This window comes from Chrysemys picta, chromosome 11 (assembly GCF_011386835.1).
Source record: "Chrysemys picta bellii isolate R12L10 chromosome 11, ASM1138683v2, whole genome shotgun sequence".
NCBI classification, from domain to species: domain Eukaryota; kingdom Metazoa; phylum Chordata; order Testudines; family Emydidae; genus Chrysemys; species Chrysemys picta.
This window is the reverse complement of record NC_088801.1, coordinates 23,499,824-23,518,351: the sequence shown is the minus strand read 5'-3', so window position 1 is coordinate 23,518,351 and position 18,528 is coordinate 23,499,824. Positions and strand designations below refer to the sequence as shown.

Here is an 18,528-nt window from a genome sequence, read left to right as displayed (position 1 = left end):
ATATAAATGATTCTGGTGCAGTTTCTCAGATCGCTTCCTTTTCAGGGTTTTCTGGTAGGGAAAAACATTCTCATATACAATTTTTTTAATCTAACACAATCTGAGGGTTTTCCCCCCTTTTGCTTTATATTATTAAAAACACTGGGTTAAAATGCCTAGATATTTATCCAACATAACTGTCTGAAATTTCACATGCAAGAGTCTGATTGTGTTGGCGCATTATGAATGGTAGCTTTGGTGTTGAAAAGTCCCCTCATTTGCTCATGGCATTTACAATTAGTAAATTAAAATGATTGTATCATATTAACAGTGGCACAACTAAAGTTTATAGTAGTCCTCTGAGGGCTATGGGGGGAGACAAAACAGCTGTTGCTGTTTGTTTATGCAACTCAGCAACATATGAGCGCTGGTCCCTCAATGGCGCTCGGCGGGCTGGGCTCTGCTTGATCTTTGAAGGTTGCTGCTGTTTGAACAAACCTCCCTGTGTCCCATGTAACACCATCTGTCTCACTAGGAATGTGGGAAGATTCAGCACACCCTAGCAGTTGTCATACCGTTTCTATGCTGTCTTTTTTGCAATAGGCTTTTGTGTCATTGCTACTTGAAAAAAGCTGACCTCCTACCTTGAGCATCCAGAGTGGATGACTGTATTTTTTTTCATAATTCAAAGTCACAGTGCTTTTCTCACTTGTTCAAAAAGGTCAGCTGTGTTTGATTATATCTTTATGCTGCTTTTAACTTGTCCTTTCAACCAACTTTTCTCTTGTTTTGCCCCTACTCCTTAGCACAGCACTGGGGGGGAGGAGAACCCACCATAAGAAAGGTAGCTGAAATCTTTCCTGCTGGTTTGTGATAAAAATTTTCCAGCAGCTACAGCCTCATGCTGAAGATATTGTCGCTTATATTTGATAATGAATGAAATCTGATATGTAACACTGTATTATCTACTAGTGCAGTAAACAGGATTTTTAAACAAGAGGCATTCCACATGTTTAGAAGCTGCTAGGAATAATAAGAACCACAAATCTTTTTACAAATCAGTTTCTCTCATCATGAGATACCTTAAAGCAACACATTTCTGATGAGAGACTTAGGAAATAATTCTAAAGCAAATATTGAATGCTCATATGAAAGCACTTTTGCATTTGTTTCGGTTTACTGCCAGCATTTTGATTTTTATTGCAACACTGATGAGACATATAAATGTATGTGCAGACCTTTTGGTTTGCCTGACAAATAGAGAGTTACATTAATTTTGTTTTTTTTTTAACTAGAAAACTCTTGGTTCCTCTTTCATAAAATTCATATCAGAATCTTTTCTCTCCAAGCACCAAATGCTGACCCAAGGAGCAGGCAATCGCAAGTTCAAATGCACTGAGTGTGGCAAGGCCTTCAAATATAAACACCATCTGAAGGAACACCTGCGAATTCACAGTGGTGAGTAGCGGAGGTGCTGCTGTTCTCATTTGCATTTTGTTTAATTAGCTGAGTTTTAAAGATTGCTTAAAATTTACACAATTCTGTTTGTAGCTTCTTAGAGATACTAAGGTATTTCATAAACAATATCTGACTTAGCCTCATTTATCATGCTGTTAATAGCATGATCTTGCTGTAAGATTTTTGATATAATAATGCTTGTTACAAAAAAATAATAGATGCTTTGTTGTGCTGCTTGAGTTCAGAGGAATTCAGAAATTTTTCTTTAGTTGGCTTTTGGAGGGACCAAATGTTTTTTAAAAATGAAAATGTCAAAGTGGAAATAAATGAAATATGGCTCATATGTTGGGATAATGGGCATCTGAGGAATGACTCATATTATATTGCAATCTAAGGCATCTAAGGCATCTTTTTCTAGCTATCTAGCTATCAATCTAGCTATTTAGCTAGCTGGGGTCTGATCCAGCAATCTGATCTTTACAAGCTGACCCTTTTGTCCACACAGAGACCCTTTGAGTTCTTCCCAGCCACAAAGGTCCACCTGTATGCATGTGATTACTGAATCAGGACCCAATTTTTTATACAGTGCCCATCCTTGTAGTATCTGAATGCATTTTTGAGAAGGCTGAGTTGAATTTAAGCTTTATGGATTTGACTGCACTACTTTAGCAGAAGACCAGGGCCACCCAGAGGATTCAGGGGGTCTGGGGTATGGGGCAGGAGGACTCCCCGCCGTGGGTCTTCAGGGCACTTCGGCGGAGGGTCCCGGAGTGGAAGGACCCCCCGCCGCCGAATTGCCGCCGAAGACCCGGAGCGGAAGAAGCTCCGGGGGCCCGGGCCCCACAAGAGTTTTCTGGGGCCCCCGGAGCGAGTGAAGGACCCGCTCCAGGGACCCCAAAAAACTCTCATGGGGGCCTCTGCGGGACCTGGGGCAAATTATCCCACTTGCCCCCCCCCCACCCCCCCCCGCGCGGGTGGCCCTGCAGAAGACTTACCTACATGCGACAAAGAATAACATTTTTCAGTCAATCTGGTGACTTTCAGGCATTGTATTGTCAAATGGGAAACAATGATTTATAATTGGCCTCAGAAGTGCTAAGATTAAGGCCATACACCTAAACTACAGTGCGCATCATTAAAAACTCAACTATCACTTTCCAAGCTGCAATAATAGTATCATCTACTCTTAGAATATGTTGTGGCACTAAGGAGTGACAAATGCGTTTTAATTGTGCCCACTGTATCTAGGAGGTGACAGGGCTCTACATAACCAGGGTCCCCATGAATACACTCCTTGAGCAATACATGTAATGCCACTAATAGCACTGCATCACTAGCAGAACTGCCACAGAATTGCTTGGCTATCACAGGCATGGAGTGAGCCAGGTGGGATCTCTCTCATTTTGCATAGGTACCCACAAAAGCTAGGATCAACCTCGAAACAAGAAGACTCCTCAGAGGTGATATGGGGAGAGATGCTGGGCTCAGCCATGTTCATAGGATTCTTTGGCACCCAGAATAAGTAATCAGTGGGGTAGGCTCGTTACCTCTCTCTTCCTATTAGTCAGTGGCAACATCAATATCTAATTAGGTAAATGTATAAGATCAATCATTATAACAGTAACAATAACAATAATAATAATAATATATTAATGTTTGGTTTTAATTATCATTTTAGGTGAGAAACCATATGAGTGTCCAAACTGCAAGAAACGTTTCTCCCATTCTGGCTCCTACAGTTCGCACATCAGCAGCAAGAAATGTATTGGCTTAATCTCTGTAAATGGCAGAATGAGAAACAATATCAAGACGGGTTCTTCTCCTAATTCTGTATCTTCCTCTCCTACTAATTCAGCCATTACACAGCTGAGAAACAAGCTGGAGAACGGCAAACCACTTAGTATGTCTGAGCAAACAGGCTTACTGAAAATTAAAACAGAACCACTAGATTTCAATGAATACAAGGTTCTTATGGCCACACATGGGTTTAGTGGAGCTAGTCCTTTTATGAATGGTGGACTTGGAGCAACCAGCCCATTAGGAGTTCATGCTTCTGCTCAAAGTCCAATGCAGCACTTAGGTGTAGGGATGGAAACATCACTACTTGGGTTTCCTGCAATAGGCAGTAATTTAAGTGAGGTGCAGAAGGTCCTACAGATTGTGGACAACACGGTTTCCAGGCAGAAAATGGACTGCAAGGCTGAAGAGATCTCAAAGCTGAAGGGTTATCACATGAAGGATCCATGCCCTCAAACCGAGGAACAAGGAGTTACTTCCCCTAATATTCCACCAGTGGGTCTTCCAGTAGTGAGTCATAATGGTGCCACTAAAAGTATTATTGACTATACATTAGAAAAAGTCAATGAAGCCAAAGCTTGTCTCCAGAGCTTGACCACAGACTCAAGGAGGCAGCTCAGTAATATTAAAAAAGAGAAGCTGCGTACCCTAATAGATCTGGTAACTGAAGATAAGATGATAGAGAACCACAATATATCCACTCCATTTTCATGCCAGTTCTGTAAAGAAAGCTTTCCTGGTCCCATTCCCCTGCATCAGCATGAGCGTTACCTGTGTAAGATGAATGAAGAAATCAAGGCAGTCCTTCAACCTCATGAAAACATGGTACCCAACAAACCTGGAGTGTTTGTTGATAAGCAAGCCCTCCTGTTGTCATCAGTACTTTCTGAGAAAGGAATGACTAGCCCCATCAATTCATACAAGGACCACATGTCTGTACTTAAAGCATATTATGCTATGAATATGGAACCCAACTCTGATGAACTACTGAAAATTTCCATTGCCGTTGGCCTTCCTCAGGAATTTGTGAAGGAATGGTTTGAACAAAGAAAATTCTACCAGTATTCAAGTTCCAGGTCACCATCACTGGAAAGGACCAGTGCCAAGGCGGTGCTGGCTGCCACTAACACTCCCACTAAAGACTCTTTGTCAGCCAGATCTCCAATAAAGCCTGTGGACTCTATAACTTCACCATCTATAGCTGAACTCCACAACAGTATTACTAATTGTGATACTCCTCTCAGGCTAACAAAACCTACACATTTTACCAATATTAAACCAGTTGATAAATTGGACCACTCCAGGAGCAATACTCCTTCTCCTTTAAATCTTTCTTCCACATCTTCTAAAAACTCCCATAGCAGTTCTTACACTCCAAACAGTTTCTCCTCTGAGGAGCTTCAGGCTGAGCCTTTGGACTTGTCTTTACCAAAACAAATGAAGGAACCCAAAAGTGTTATAGCCACAAAGAACAAAACAAAATCTAGTAGCATAAATTTAGACCACAACAGTGTTTCTTCATCATCTGAAAATTCAGATGAGCCGCTGAACTTGACTTTTATCAAGAAGGAGTTTTCTAATTCAAATAATCTGGATAAAAGCACTAACCCAGTGTTTGGTTTGAACCCATTTAGTGCCAAACCTTTATACACAACACTCCCACCACAAAGCGCATTTCCTCCGGCCACTTTTATGCCACCAGTCCAGACCAGTATTCCTGGGCTGCGACCATACCCAGGACTAGATCAAATGAGCTTCCTACCACATATGGCCTATACTTATCCAACTGGAGCAGCTACTTTTGCTGATATGCAGCAAAGGAGAAAGTTCCAGCGGAAACAAGGATTTCAGGTACATAGTCATAATTGGTTTGTTTTGAAAGGCTACATTTCAGTATCCCTTGTCATGTCCTTTTATATGAAAAAAACAGTCCCCAAAGTTAAATGAAACCTTTCCAACAGACATAGAATTTTAGCTTGAACTTGAAAAGTATGGTGGGAACATTGATTCAATACAGAAGACATATGAACACATTTAATGTTTATAGGGTGACCAGACTGCAAATGTGAAAAATCAGGACAGGAGGTAGGGGGTAATAGGAACCTATATAAGAAAAAGACCCAAAAATCGGGACTGTCCCTATAAAATAGGGACATCTGGTCACCCTAAATGTTTAGCTTTTAATTTCATTAGGGTGATATTTGTCCTCCACGAGAATTTTATATACCTGTCAATGGCCCAGAGAATTCCCATTGACAGAAAACACTGCCCTGTACCTCCATAATGGTTCTGCACCACTACAAATCCTGTAGGCTCCCTAGCACCATGGCTTCATTGGAACTGCTCTGCCTGGAACGTCCCCCAGCTTATGGCAGCCTCCAAGACCCACAGGGAGGACTCCATATTTTCTTAACTAGTTTCTATGAAGTCAGAGGAGGGACAATATGTATCCCTACCCTTGGCCTTGCCTCAGGCCAACCTACACCTCCCCTCAGCACATCCAGTTCCCATTACTTACCCCTACATTGACTTACCACACAGAGGCTTGCAGGAGGGCCAGAAATGGAAAGGAATGGTCTGTGGAAGTGGCATCTGAGCCCACCCATTTCCATGTAAAGGCCCCTCCATGTTTATATCTAAGGGGCATGATTTGGGTTACATTTGTTAGTTCCTGGGTATGATCCTATAATCCTTTCTCAGGTAAAGTCCCATAGAAATCAATGAGTAAAGGGTATATGATCTGGTCACTTAGGTAAATATGCCAAAAGGTTAGTCTAGTGAAATCACTTTCCTCTACAGATATTCATAGTGTGTAAGAATATACATGTGTGTATGTATTAAAATATAAGGTACACAGTTTAGTTAAATGAGTTTAATTGATTATAGATGAATACGTTTTTACATTTGTGGACATTCCCCTATGACCTATTATGCTCCATTAGTAATTTTGCTAACAATGTTTTATAGTTTCAAATGTGAAAATCAGGTATGGCTTAACGTTATAGCCTGTAATCCCTCTTTGCACAATAGGAGCATAAATAGCACTGCACCTCCATAACAGCTGTTCCACTATTCCAATTTACAGTACATCTGCCCTCTTTGTAAATGTATTTAAGCCTATTTAATCTTCTCTAATATTAATTAGTGCAAACCTAGTCTAAGAAAACTGAACTGTGTGATAGCAAATGGAAATGTATGTTATCATGCAAGTTTGCACTCTCTTTGGATCAAGACAAAATAAATATCAAGAAATTTAATAATTTACTGATCCACATTCATTATTGCTTAATGCTGAAGGCTGTTTTAACATAGATAGAACATTGATAAAAAGTGTTATTAATATTCCCTATTTCAAATTACAAAATTAAATATAAAAATATAGCTTGAGGCCTTTAGTCGGGAGACATACATTTAAATGGATTGCATAATAATAACATTTTGTACCTAAATATAAAATTCAATTAAAACCTTTCTACAGATACAGAATATATCTACGGTTCAGTGTTTTGACAGAAAAGATCTTTAGTTGTTCCTTATATTTATTTCATAAAAGATATTAAAATACCTTTTATGATCTTTGAATATAGTCTTTTACATGATCATTTCCTGCTCCCTGAAATACTTAGCATCTATATCATAAACACTCTCTGTTTAGATAATTCATACAACTTCTTACTACACAGTGTTCAAAAGAAGACAGAGTTTTCTAAGGCAGTTGAAGACCAAGAGGGACAATGACAGAAGCAGATGTTCGGTCCAGTCTTGTAAACATTTTCTACTGGGCGTAGTTATTATAATGAGTAGCCCATGAGCCAATGGGATTAGTCGTGGTATTAAGCACTGTGCTCAGAAGTTTTAGCAGGATCAGGTCCTTGCTGAGTATCATTTTAAGTCTTATAGAATAGCTCCCTAATTCTATATACTGTAGAAAGACAAGATGCTGCAGTAAGCCACAAAATACAGGAAGCACAGTGTTTTACATAAACAATTTGGTTACATCACAGGGAGAATTGCTTGATGGAACACCAGACTACATGTCAGGCCTAGACGACATGACAGACTCTGACTCCTGTCTGTCCCGAAAGAAGATCAAGAAGACAGAAAGTGGCATGTATGCATGTGACTTATGTGACAAAACATTCCAGAAAAGCAGTTCCCTTCTGCGACACAAATATGAGCACACAGGTATGAATGCCTTAAATGTGTAGTTAGACTTTCATTGCATGTTGTACATTTCATAATATTTAATGAGTACACTTGTGCGACATAAGATGCAGCATATGCTGAGCCTTTCAACAAGAAAGAAATAATGTGTTTTCTTTGCTCAGATTGACTTTTTTTCTTTACTTGTGTATTTGTTGTTTGTGCTTTTTTGTTTGTTTTGTTTTGTTGCATCTTAATATCTTTTTTGCTCACCCCAAAATACAATGTACAGACTATGAGCCCAATCCTGACAGATCTTGTCCCACTGAAAGCAACCGGAATTGAGGGCTCTCAGCAGCTCACAGGATAAATCCCTATGTTAACAAATTTCAAGGGAGGCTGGCCCAGTGGCATAGTTAGAGAATGAAATTTGATATATTACAAGGCCTGGAATGAGGAATGATATTGTTTCTTACTCAGGATCTAATCCCGCACCATTTAAATCAATAGAAAAATTCCCTTTGCCTTAATGTAAAGTGTAAAACCTGCCCCTCAATGAGCTATTTAAACAGAGTAAATCCCTCTCATTGGCTTGAAGTGCCTAAAGAGAGAGAGGTTGCATCTTACTTTTTCACTTTTTACTGCCTCATTATACAGCAATTGTTAACTGTTTCCAAGTGCAGGTGGTTTTGGTTACTGTGAAGAAGGGGTGGAGGTTAATGTAAAATGGGAGCCTAAGATAAAGAAGTGTGTAAAAACCCTACAGTCCCCACTTACATTGGCCATGATAGACTATATCTCCTTCAAGGTGATCATTCCCTTTACTTGAGCCCAGGGCAGAACTGGATTAGGAAATGAAAAACCCACACTTTAGTTCAAAATAGTTTGGAAAGGGGAAAAACAGGACTTGGGGTCCAAAAAACAATACAAACAGCTAGTTTCTTGAGTCAGCATAAAAATATGATATCAGTTTTCATGTTTCAGAAAAGATGCCAATCTCCAACTGCTTAGGGTTAGGAAACTTTTAACTTGGCGCAGTGCTTCCAAAACATGAGTGAAGCCCTGTTTTAGGAAAATGAAATGAGTCACACCTTCCCATTCTTCTTCTTCTTCAACCACATCATGTGTGGTTAAAAACCTACACACCTCAATTAAAACATCTTCCATGTCCCCACACCCTTGGCTAGTACTTCATGTCCCCTCCCCTCACAAACACACACACACATTTCGGGAAACCCATCTGTAGATCTTCATAATGTGATACCTCCTCTCCTTTCTTACGTGCCTTGAGGAGCTGTAAAATAGTTAACAAAGTTGACATTTAAAGTATTATCATTGGCATCTGAGGTTCCGCCCATTGAAATAAATGCACACCTCAGGGCTAGTGTATAGGCTCTCTGCAAACTCAGGCAGACCTCTCTGAACTGATTACACTTGCTTCACATTTTGAAGGTTTGTTTCACAGCCATAACTGCTAGAGAAGCTGAGCCTCTGGATTACAATTTAATAGTTTACCGGCCCTCTACCCCCTATCCTTTGCATTTCCTTGGGGTGCTGCACCCTCACTGAGAAACATTGCCTTATGGGCAAGTATTTTTATAATTGTTCATTTTGGGGTTTCTAGCATCTTCCTCTGAAGCATCTGGTGCTTATCACTGTCAGAAACTGAATATTGGAGTATCATTAGTCTGATCCTGCATGCCAGTTCCTATTGTTCTAAATCAGGAGGACTCATAATAAAGACATCAAACAGTGGGGTAACATTACCCTCCCCCCTACAATCATGGTTCTGAGCCTACAGAGATGCCCGTGGTAACCTTCTTCAAGTTGCAGGTAAAAATAAAATGGAATTTGAAGAGACATTTTAGAAAATGCTGGTGATAGTGTTAAAACTGAGTTATAAAAAAATTACTGGCATGTTTTAAAAAAACGATTAACATTTGTCATGGAAGTTTAGCAGCTGAGGTTTGGACTGTGCTTTAGATAAATTTCATCATCTTGTGATCATTCCTTCTTACACTTTAGTTCTATTTTTTTAGCTAAATCCCTCACAGAAAAATAGGAAGGAAGTTAAAATGCACATGGGATTAGGAAAGAAAATTAAAAGCACCATTTTGGACCAGACTGGTTGGTTCATTGCTGAAAATGAGTTTCACATTGCATTATTCAGATCAAATTGTTTATTCCATACAAGAAGCTTTGAAGGCTTTACGCCCCTGCACCTTTTCTCTCCTGAATGATTTTATTGCAGCCATCTGCAAACATTATGGTTTACTACATGACTACCGTAAAGCTCTTATGTTAGAACTGGCCTTCATATATATCGGGATCCGGACATATGGTCCAGTCCCATAAAGTTGGAGTCCATAAGGTAGACAGACATACGGTTGAAAGGCTGAAAATTTGACATGTTGAAATGCGGGCAATCACCTTGATTTGCAAAATTTACTATTTGAAAAATCAAAAATATGTTCTGGTATATAAAAAGGACTATCTACTGCCTCGAAAAACATTGTCCAGCTATAGGATGCTAAATTTCCTCTCTCTTCACTACTCTGCTTCTCTTGGCTTTTCAACCATATGTCTATCAATTTTATGGGATTTAGCCTTATGATCCAGAACATATATATGGTGTCATATTTAATACAGTAGAACTACTGTATATCGAAGCTCTAGTGGTATTTACAGAGAGGAAGGATGGTCTTGTGGCAAAAGCGTAGATGCTGAAGCTATAAGATCTGTGTTTTGTCCTGCTTTGCCTCAGACTTCCTCTGTGAATTTGAGCAAATTACTTAATCTCTCTCTCATCTTTTCCTATCTGTGAAACGGGGAAATTATACCAGCCTACCTCTCAGGGGTGTTGTGAATCTTAATTCAAGCACACTGAAATCCTCTGATGGAAGTGCTATATAAAGTGCAAAGTATTATTATGAATTTATTTTATTTTATGGAACTTCCAAACGTCATGTTGTAGAGGGGTGTGGAAACTCTGCAGATCTCGATTTGACTGGCCTTGATAGCTCATTCACTACCTTTGGAGGCATGAAGTAATAGGATTTTACGATAAAGATGAAGTTTACAACCACTGTGATTCAAAAGAAATCTAATATTTCAAAGTTTTTCTTCATTTGCCCCTTTTGTTAATCTAAGTGAGTTTCAAATTGTTTTGATACTTTTGGAAAAAGCTATAGTTGTGAAGCTGCAATTACATCTTTTAAGATATATATGAGAAATTTCATATATTTTTTTTATCTGAGCAGCAAATGTGCAGGGATAGATACTCTGCTGACAGCATGATCAATCAGTACAGATCTAAGATTTCATTGTAGTCAGTTGAAGAGCTAGAAAGAGAATTCAGATCTTCTGAGTCCCAGTCCAAAACCCAATAATGCCATCAAAGGTTTCAAAAGGTGTCTCTCTTTCCATACTCAATCTGTGTTTAAGGCAAGACACTTTGTACCACACTTAACTTCTACTTCTGGATTCTGGATCATTATAACAGTTGGCCAAAATTTTTCAATTTCAAAAAAATTTTGCTCAAAAAAGGGAGTAAATATTTAATGAAAATTTTTCACAAAATGTTCCTCTTTTTTGCCCATCTCTAATCTTTATCCCTTTTACTTCATTTAAAAAATGTCTTTTAGGGTCAGTCAGAACGCTTCCTGACCTTCCTAGAGTAACACAAATAGAGAACCCAGCTTATGAATATTTGCTAGTGGATTCCTATTTTATTTCACTTCCCAGATAGTCTCCTTAGAATGGTCTTGGTGCTCTCTTATTCTAGCAGTTGTATCCATGAGATGGCAGGACATTTTTATAAAACGTAACAGGGCTAAACCTTAATCATTACTGGTGGGCTCATTTTACCTGCTTACACATCAACCACATATATTATCTATTGATGCTGTTGTGTTTGTCTGAACCTATACTAAAAATCTGCAGGTTGTCAGGTCTCTGCTTTATTCTTTGATCAATCAATGACATCTTTCATTATTAATACCTTTCAGATCTATATGGTATAACTAGTGTTTAGCCAGTTCCAGAGCAGTCAGATACAGTGGGCTGGATATTCTGATCTGACAAATTCACTGTCCGGACTGACCAGACCAGGGGAAAATTCTGTAGGTGTAAAGTTAGGGAAGGTAGCATAACCACACTGTCTGGTGCCAATTGCCTCACCCCACATCTGGCTGAAGGAGAAAGAGAAAGTGTGTTTGGGGAGGCCTAGGTATCTCGTGGATGTCGGAGTGGAAGGGGGATGTGATGGAGCTGAGCTCCATAATGCCTGATCCTCCACTGTTATGGAAGCAGCAGAAGCAGCATAGGTTGGAGTAAGCCCCGGGTGCTCCAGATTTTGTCAGGGCTGAGGATCAGACAGCTAGAATCACTGTCCAAGTGCAGCTCAAATGTAGTGAAGAATTGGGGCCAGAGAGACTACAATCCATAATTTGGAACTTCTGAGATATATCATTGCCTTTCTGAAAAACAATTTTGGATAGGCTCTGAGCTCTGTAAAATGCTGCCACCTGTAACTTAACTTGCACAAAGAGGACTCGTGTTATTGCTGAATGAATTGCATTGGTTCTCCCAGGTTTATAATGTGGTACACATTTTGGGACCAGTGTATCAGAGTGCCTATCCTGGGGTCAGATTCTGCCAACTTGACTTCAAAAGGGTGTTTGACTTCAAGTGGAGCCATGTGTTCATGTTAGAATAAGAGCCTTTATACGATCATAGTTACTTAAAAATCACCTGACACTGCTCTGTATTTAGGTTAGAAATAGAAAATTATTATAGCAAATGCTAGGTAGCACGGTGAGTTAGTGCTTCAGTTGTTCTTCTCTGGAGACATGGGAACAGACCCCGACTCTGGTCACAAGTTAAAATTAGTCAGGTAGTTTCATTCTCATTCCCTTTTGTTTATAATATTTAACCATAACAAAATTCAGTACAATTTTAATTTTCTGCTGAGGAGAGGCCCAGAACAGAAATAGTAGCGATTTTGCATTATAAGATAGATATTATGAAGGGTGAATGTGTATATGAAGAGCCACAAGACTGAATAAAGTGTTAGAAAACTTGCCTTTTAATGATAGACTCGAGGAGCTCATTCTATTTAATTTAACAAAGAGAGGGTTAAGGGTGACTTGATTACAGTCCCTAAATCCTACATGTGGAACAAATATTTGATAATGGGCTCTTCAATCTAGCAGACAAAAGTATAACATGATCCAATGGCTGGAAGTTGAAGCTAGATAAATTCAGACTGGAAATAAAGCATACTTTTTTAACCGTGAGGGTAATTAACCATTGGAACAACTTACCAAGGGTCTGGTGGATTGTCTATCACTGGCAATTTTTAAGTCAAGATTGAATGGTTTTTTAAAAGATATGCTGTAGGATTTATTTTTGGAAAATTCTGTGTTATACAGGAGGTCAGACTTCATGATTACAATTGTCCTTTCCGGCCTTGGAATCTATGAATCTTTTATCTGGAAATCAACTTCCAGTACTTCCAGATATCAATCAGGTCAGAAATGCTGGAAGGAATTATCCTTTCTTAAAAAAAAAAGTGAACCTGAAAAAAATTGCATGCTTTGTTTTGAGTGGTCCTGTGTAAAAGATGGGAATCCCAGGCAGATTTCCACAAACCAATTGGCACAGAGATTAAAAATTTGTCTTTAGGGAGAGGGATCAGGGTTTGTATCCCAGATTTCATCATTAAGGGTGAAAGAGACAGTGTCATCATGGCAGATCAGCAGGTAGGGAAGATTATAAGGGGGTATGATAGAAGGAATGCTAACAGAATGGGGCTTTCAAAAACTAAAGGTCCCTGGGTAGCTAGGCACCTAGCACATGCCTTGTTCTGAGTACCAGTTTGGTTTGATTCAAGTTTAGGGGGAAGGTTAGGATTTGTTCTGGCTTCATCACAATCATTTCACCCCACCCCAATAGGAATTCTTTGGCAGAGCTCCACAAGGAAACTTGCAGTGTGTCTGCAACACAACAAAAGCGGGAAACATTTTTTTTTTAAAATCCTACCTAGGAATCCTGAATCCTACAATTGTTGCTTTGTATTACATCATATTTTATTTTATTGCTTATATGGGCCGATGAGGGCCTTATGGCTGTACTTTTACTTTCATCCTTTTCTTTTCCACTGTATATTTTATTAAGACCTCTTTTTTATTTTTGTAGCTTTCATGCTGATGTTTTATTTCCAGATTGATTCTGTAAACTAAATTCTGTTCTGGAGCCTAGTAGCAAATCAGCTCTCTCTGGATAGTATTCTGAATTCCCAGGTCAGGAGTTTTCCTTATTTAGAGCTTGATTCATACAAAATTAACATGCCATTGAAAGATTATTTTCTCTCATTTCACTCAAATATAAATTTAGAATTCCCCATTTTGTACTCAAATACTGTAAAAAATAGGTAAATTCAGCGCTTGTGAATTTTTTTCTGGAGATAGGCATCTTCTATTAAAAACAGAACAAGTGTGGCTTGGGCAATTATATATAAATTGCATTTATTTTGCACCTTTGACCCACTCACTGTACTCTGGCCTATAATCCATGCTTACCAGGACTAACTCTAAAATACACATACCCACCCCAAGAAGCTGCCTTTAAAAGAGAAAATGAAAGCGCCACAAAAATGTTTCTTTCTTTCTTCTTAACTGAGAAATTTCTATTCTTCCCACATCCCCTTGAAAAAAAATTACATTTGCCGGAGGCAAAAAATGGGTAATATTTAGTCCAGGACCAGTGACAGATTTAAGATCTGAAGTCTCATAACTTTGCAGAGCTAGAAATAGGAGCTCTATACCAATGACTATGGGAAATCCATAGTTTCACAGCCCTCATTTTTAGCCCAAAAAAGTCCAGAGATACTGGAATTTTAGAGATCTTTGTGTATAGAAATGCAATTTTAGGCCATTTTTAGATGCTTTTCAAACAGATTAGTTGTAATTGTATCTCACTGTAAACTGAACACAAGTTCCTAAGGGGGCCAGTTTTTGCAGATGGCAGGATACAAAAAAAAGTCCAAATATTTGTTTTAAATCTCTCTAAAACATTTATGAACTAGTATTACTGTAAAATATGTGACATATTGGTGCACAGTGGTATAAATGTTTTATTGGCATCCATTTACATTGATTTGCATAACTCACAAGTAGCTTCATCAGCCACAGATCATCTCAAATAAGTCCCAGTAAAAGTGCTTAGCATTGGGCCTAACTGTGCTCCCATTGAAGTCATGACATTATACTACAGCACTGTAAGGTATAGTACATTATCTAGAAAAGAGAGAGAGAGAGAGAGAGTGAGTGAGTGTACTTGCAGCCTTCCCCCCCCCCCCAACCCCTCCATGTGTGTAACAAAAAATCCCTTCAATCTTATTGTATGCCTTTTAATTCATAAGAGGGACTATTCCCAAATTATATTTACTTGTTTTAAATGGCTAAAATGTTGAGTTTTGGAAAAAAAAAACCTGATTCAAATGTGCAGTAATCGGATATATTTAAAAATATTGGTATTAACAGTGTAACAGCTGCATTCTATGCACTGCTAAGATATGTTGTACGGTACGTCATCAAAGAACTTTGTACCACCTGTCATATTCTACTGGATCCAAATTTCGTGTGTTTGGAAGGACTTTAATATGGATGTAAATGGTAGACAAAATAGTTCTGTATAGTCTTTCTGGTAATAAATTAATGTACAAAATAAGACATTTTACCTTTAATTTCTAAATTAATTTTTAAAATAAATATGGATTCTTTCCTGAAATTCTATTTTGGTGCTGGCTGAACTGAGTGGAGTATTTGTTAAAGGGAGGTGATAGAATGAAACAGGAGGTACAGTGTGTTAAGAGCTACAACAGTCAAGAAAGTGTGAGGGGCAGTTGTAGTAAACTTACTGGAGCTACAGTAGCCGCCAGACAGTAGGGAAAGGTGGACTGGTTGGAGAGGAAGTGGGAATGGCTAGAGAAGTGGCTAGGAGGGAGGTGGTGGGCCAGACAGGTTGGGCACAGCTGGGAGATGGAGTAAGGATTGGTAAAGGAAGGAGCGTATAGTGTGGCTCAGGTAGATTAGGGATTTCAAAGTAAAGCAGGAGCAGGAACACTTATGGAGAGGTAAAACAGCCTGTGAGATTTGGGTTGCAGGAAGGGCTGCAACATGTTGATCAGAAAGTGAGATCAGCACTCAGCTAAAAAGACACATCAAAACTAGAGTTGCGCTGAGGAAGTGATGTTCAGATGTGGATTAGGTTGGGATTTGATGCCAAATCACAGTTTGCATACAGATTTGATAGTGCTGAAATCTCTTAAGCCAATATTGTAAGATTTCCACCATCTTGAATAAGATTTTGTTCACAACCAAACCAGAATCAGAGAATAGCCTTCTTCCGGTTTTGGATTCAGTCCAAAGCCAAAGTCAGTGGGGCATATTCGGAGCTGGAGTTTCAAATCCAAAACTCCAGTGAAACATAAAGGCATTCAGTTTCTGAGATTTTGTTTTTGATCTTGCAGAATAAACCATAAAGGCCAAATACTCAAATATTTCATTCATATTGGGGTTGAATTTTAAATTCTACTGTAAGGGAATAAAAGAAAGATCATTAAACTCTCAAAATATGTGCATGAACTGTTTAAAACACAGAAGAAAAGAAATTTACACTTAAGCCTGAACTCCATAACTAACCCCCATTTCCTTGTCACTTATTCTGTTCTTTTTGTGGTTTCTCCTGTATCCTCCTTTCTGCCAGATCTCCCCAGATAGGGACCTCTCATTTCATAACATAGGCTTTTAGGATTCCTAGAGCATTCATTACAGCCACGCCTTATTAACTTATTAAACTTCTACAGTAGAACTGAAGGGTAGCTGCAACTAGGCAATACAACATTAGCACAAGCTCTGGTCATTCATTCTAAGCCTCTTGTTTAAGTAGTTTTTATGTCTGACCTTTTCTCTTCTTATATAATGTCATTGATTACAAAATAAAAGAGAGCAGATCAAATTCATAAAAGTGCAGCTTCAGTTTTCCTGGAAGTTAAGATCCTTCAGTCCTCTTAAAACACTTTTCTGCTTCCTGCTAGATTTCCTTTCCATACAATGGTCTGTCAATGAGAGTAGCCCATCTACCCAGACCCTCGGCTCACAACAATTTTCTTGCCTGCCATCCAGTACACATCATACATCACCACATCTCTTCAAAGGGATAATACATGGCTATTCTATGGTTTAAATATATTTTTATGTTCAGACTATTAGGTCTGTATAGTTTTTGCACTGTATCACTCTGTCTCTTTCTCTCTCTCTTCCACACAACACATGCTCTTCTAAGAGGTAACAGTTGCCTCACTTTAAGTTAGCTCATGGTCACAACTGACTGGCTGTTCAGGCTCCAGCTGTGTAGTTTATTCTGGTCACCTACTACATCACCTCAGTTTTACAAATGATACTGAGGAACTGGTATATTCAACTAGTAAGACAGCTTCTAGTTATCTACATGTATACACACATTAGCATGTCCTTTAGGCACTGAATAACAATATTAAATATATATAATTACTAATTGATGTTTTGTATATTTTTACAGTTGCACAGTTGAACAACACTAAGCTTATAATTTGACATTTAGAAAATGAAAACCAGGCTGAATATACTGTTTGATTTTATTTCAGTATTCTGAAATCTAAGTTATTTGGTGGTAGGTCTTTACCCAGTGTATGCACCATATGTTGTGTCTGTATGTCTTCCTATTGCATCATGCTTTTCTGAATTTTGTCCCATGGCATCATGCTGATAAGTATTTCTTGTCAGCTCTATTTTGGAATTAAGCTTAAGTATGGCAGCTATGGAAGGTGTTGAAGGCATTCCAGTACTATTTGTGGCCTGGAATCAACCAGATGTGTTTAGGCTTGGCATTGGTTTTGAGTTTCAAACATTGGTTAGAAACTGCCTGAAATGCCAAAAGAAATACTGTATTCTGCAGCTGAAGAGAACTTTAGCATTCAATGAGTAGCTGACATCTCATGGAAAACTTTTGAAAAAAACCTCTACTTACACTTCTGCTTATATGACTTTTTTTTCCCTATTTGTTCATATAGGACAAACCCTCCAGTCCTTGAAGTCAATAGGAGTTTTTCCTGAGTAGGCCTTGAGGCTTTGTAATTATCTTTGTTATCACAGTTGGTTGCTGTGTATGTGATCATTATGGATCCTGCTCCCTTTGTCCATGGCAAAATTCTCCTTGACTTCAAGAGCACTAAGTCATATGTCACAAACCTTTCTGTTATTGTTGCTATTAATATTCTCAATTTATATTATGTACTGAGTGTTTGGTGCTGTACAAATATAGAGGAAGGAATATTGAATTTAAATCCAACACAGGCATTTCAATTCAGGCATGTAGCTTACTTAGGTGGAAGGTACAGTACAATGTCAAAAGTTGTGCAGATGTTTTGTTTTATTTTAGGGGTGGAATAAGAAGCAGTATTTGTTTCTCTATAGTTTGTTAGATCCTGTTGCATACTCCCCTTCTGAATTCAAAATCATTTGTCTGTAACATAACAATCAATTTCATTGCAACTAACTGTGATGTCACAAAGATATGACGATGACTTCCCATTAAGCATAAGCAGCATGCATAAATACAACATTAAGAAAGGTGTCTTCTTTACATACTAATATCCTTAATAATAAAGAAGAAGAAGGGAAAATAAATACAGAATGTATGTGATACAGTCAGCAGAATTATTTATAAATGGGATATTTTTCAAACATTTTCATGGATGTCAGCTGCTCTCTAAAGCTGCCAGTTTTCCATTGATGTTCTGTGAGTCATTTTCTTTACTATCCTTAGCTGTTTGAGCAAAATTACTACAATCAAAAAACATCCAAAAGTCCAAGTTATAAAATGAAAGTTTTGGGGTTTTTGTAATTTTGCTTTCTTTAAAGCATGATGTGATATTAAATGACTGAATTGGGATACTGTATTTCTTACATTTCTTTAAAAAAAAAAAAGAGCACAAGAACACTTTCATTCAATAATCACTTTGTAATCTTGTGTTTTCTCCTAGGAAAAAGACCACATCAGTGTCAGATTTGCAAGAAAGCATTTAAACACAAGCATCACCTTATCGAG

The 18,528-nt window shown here is 38.4% G+C and overlaps 1 protein-coding gene across 16 annotated transcripts in view; it reads left to right on the top strand.

Moving 5' to 3' along the window:
* Positions 1–18,528, top strand: part of ZEB2 (zinc finger E-box binding homeobox 2) — a 131,178-nt gene that overhangs the window by 110,716 nt on the left and 1,934 nt on the right. For 7 of the 16 annotated variants that reach the window (XM_042860879.2, XM_065561628.1, XM_065561633.1 and 4 more), the window contains 4 exons: positions 1,329–1,437; positions 3,116–5,085; positions 7,239–7,419; positions 18,464–18,528. The exon at positions 18,464–18,528 is cut by the window's right edge and continues 1,934 nt beyond it. In XM_042860879.2, the coding sequence (XP_042716813.2) occupies positions 1,329–1,437; positions 3,116–5,085; positions 7,239–7,419; positions 18,464–18,528 (2,325 nt within the window). Of the gene's footprint in view, positions 1–1,274; positions 1,438–3,115; positions 5,086–7,238; positions 7,420–18,463 lie in introns of all 16 variants that reach the window. The other 9 variants (XM_042860877.2, XM_042860880.2, XM_024109024.3 and 6 more) reach the window with 3 other exon arrangements.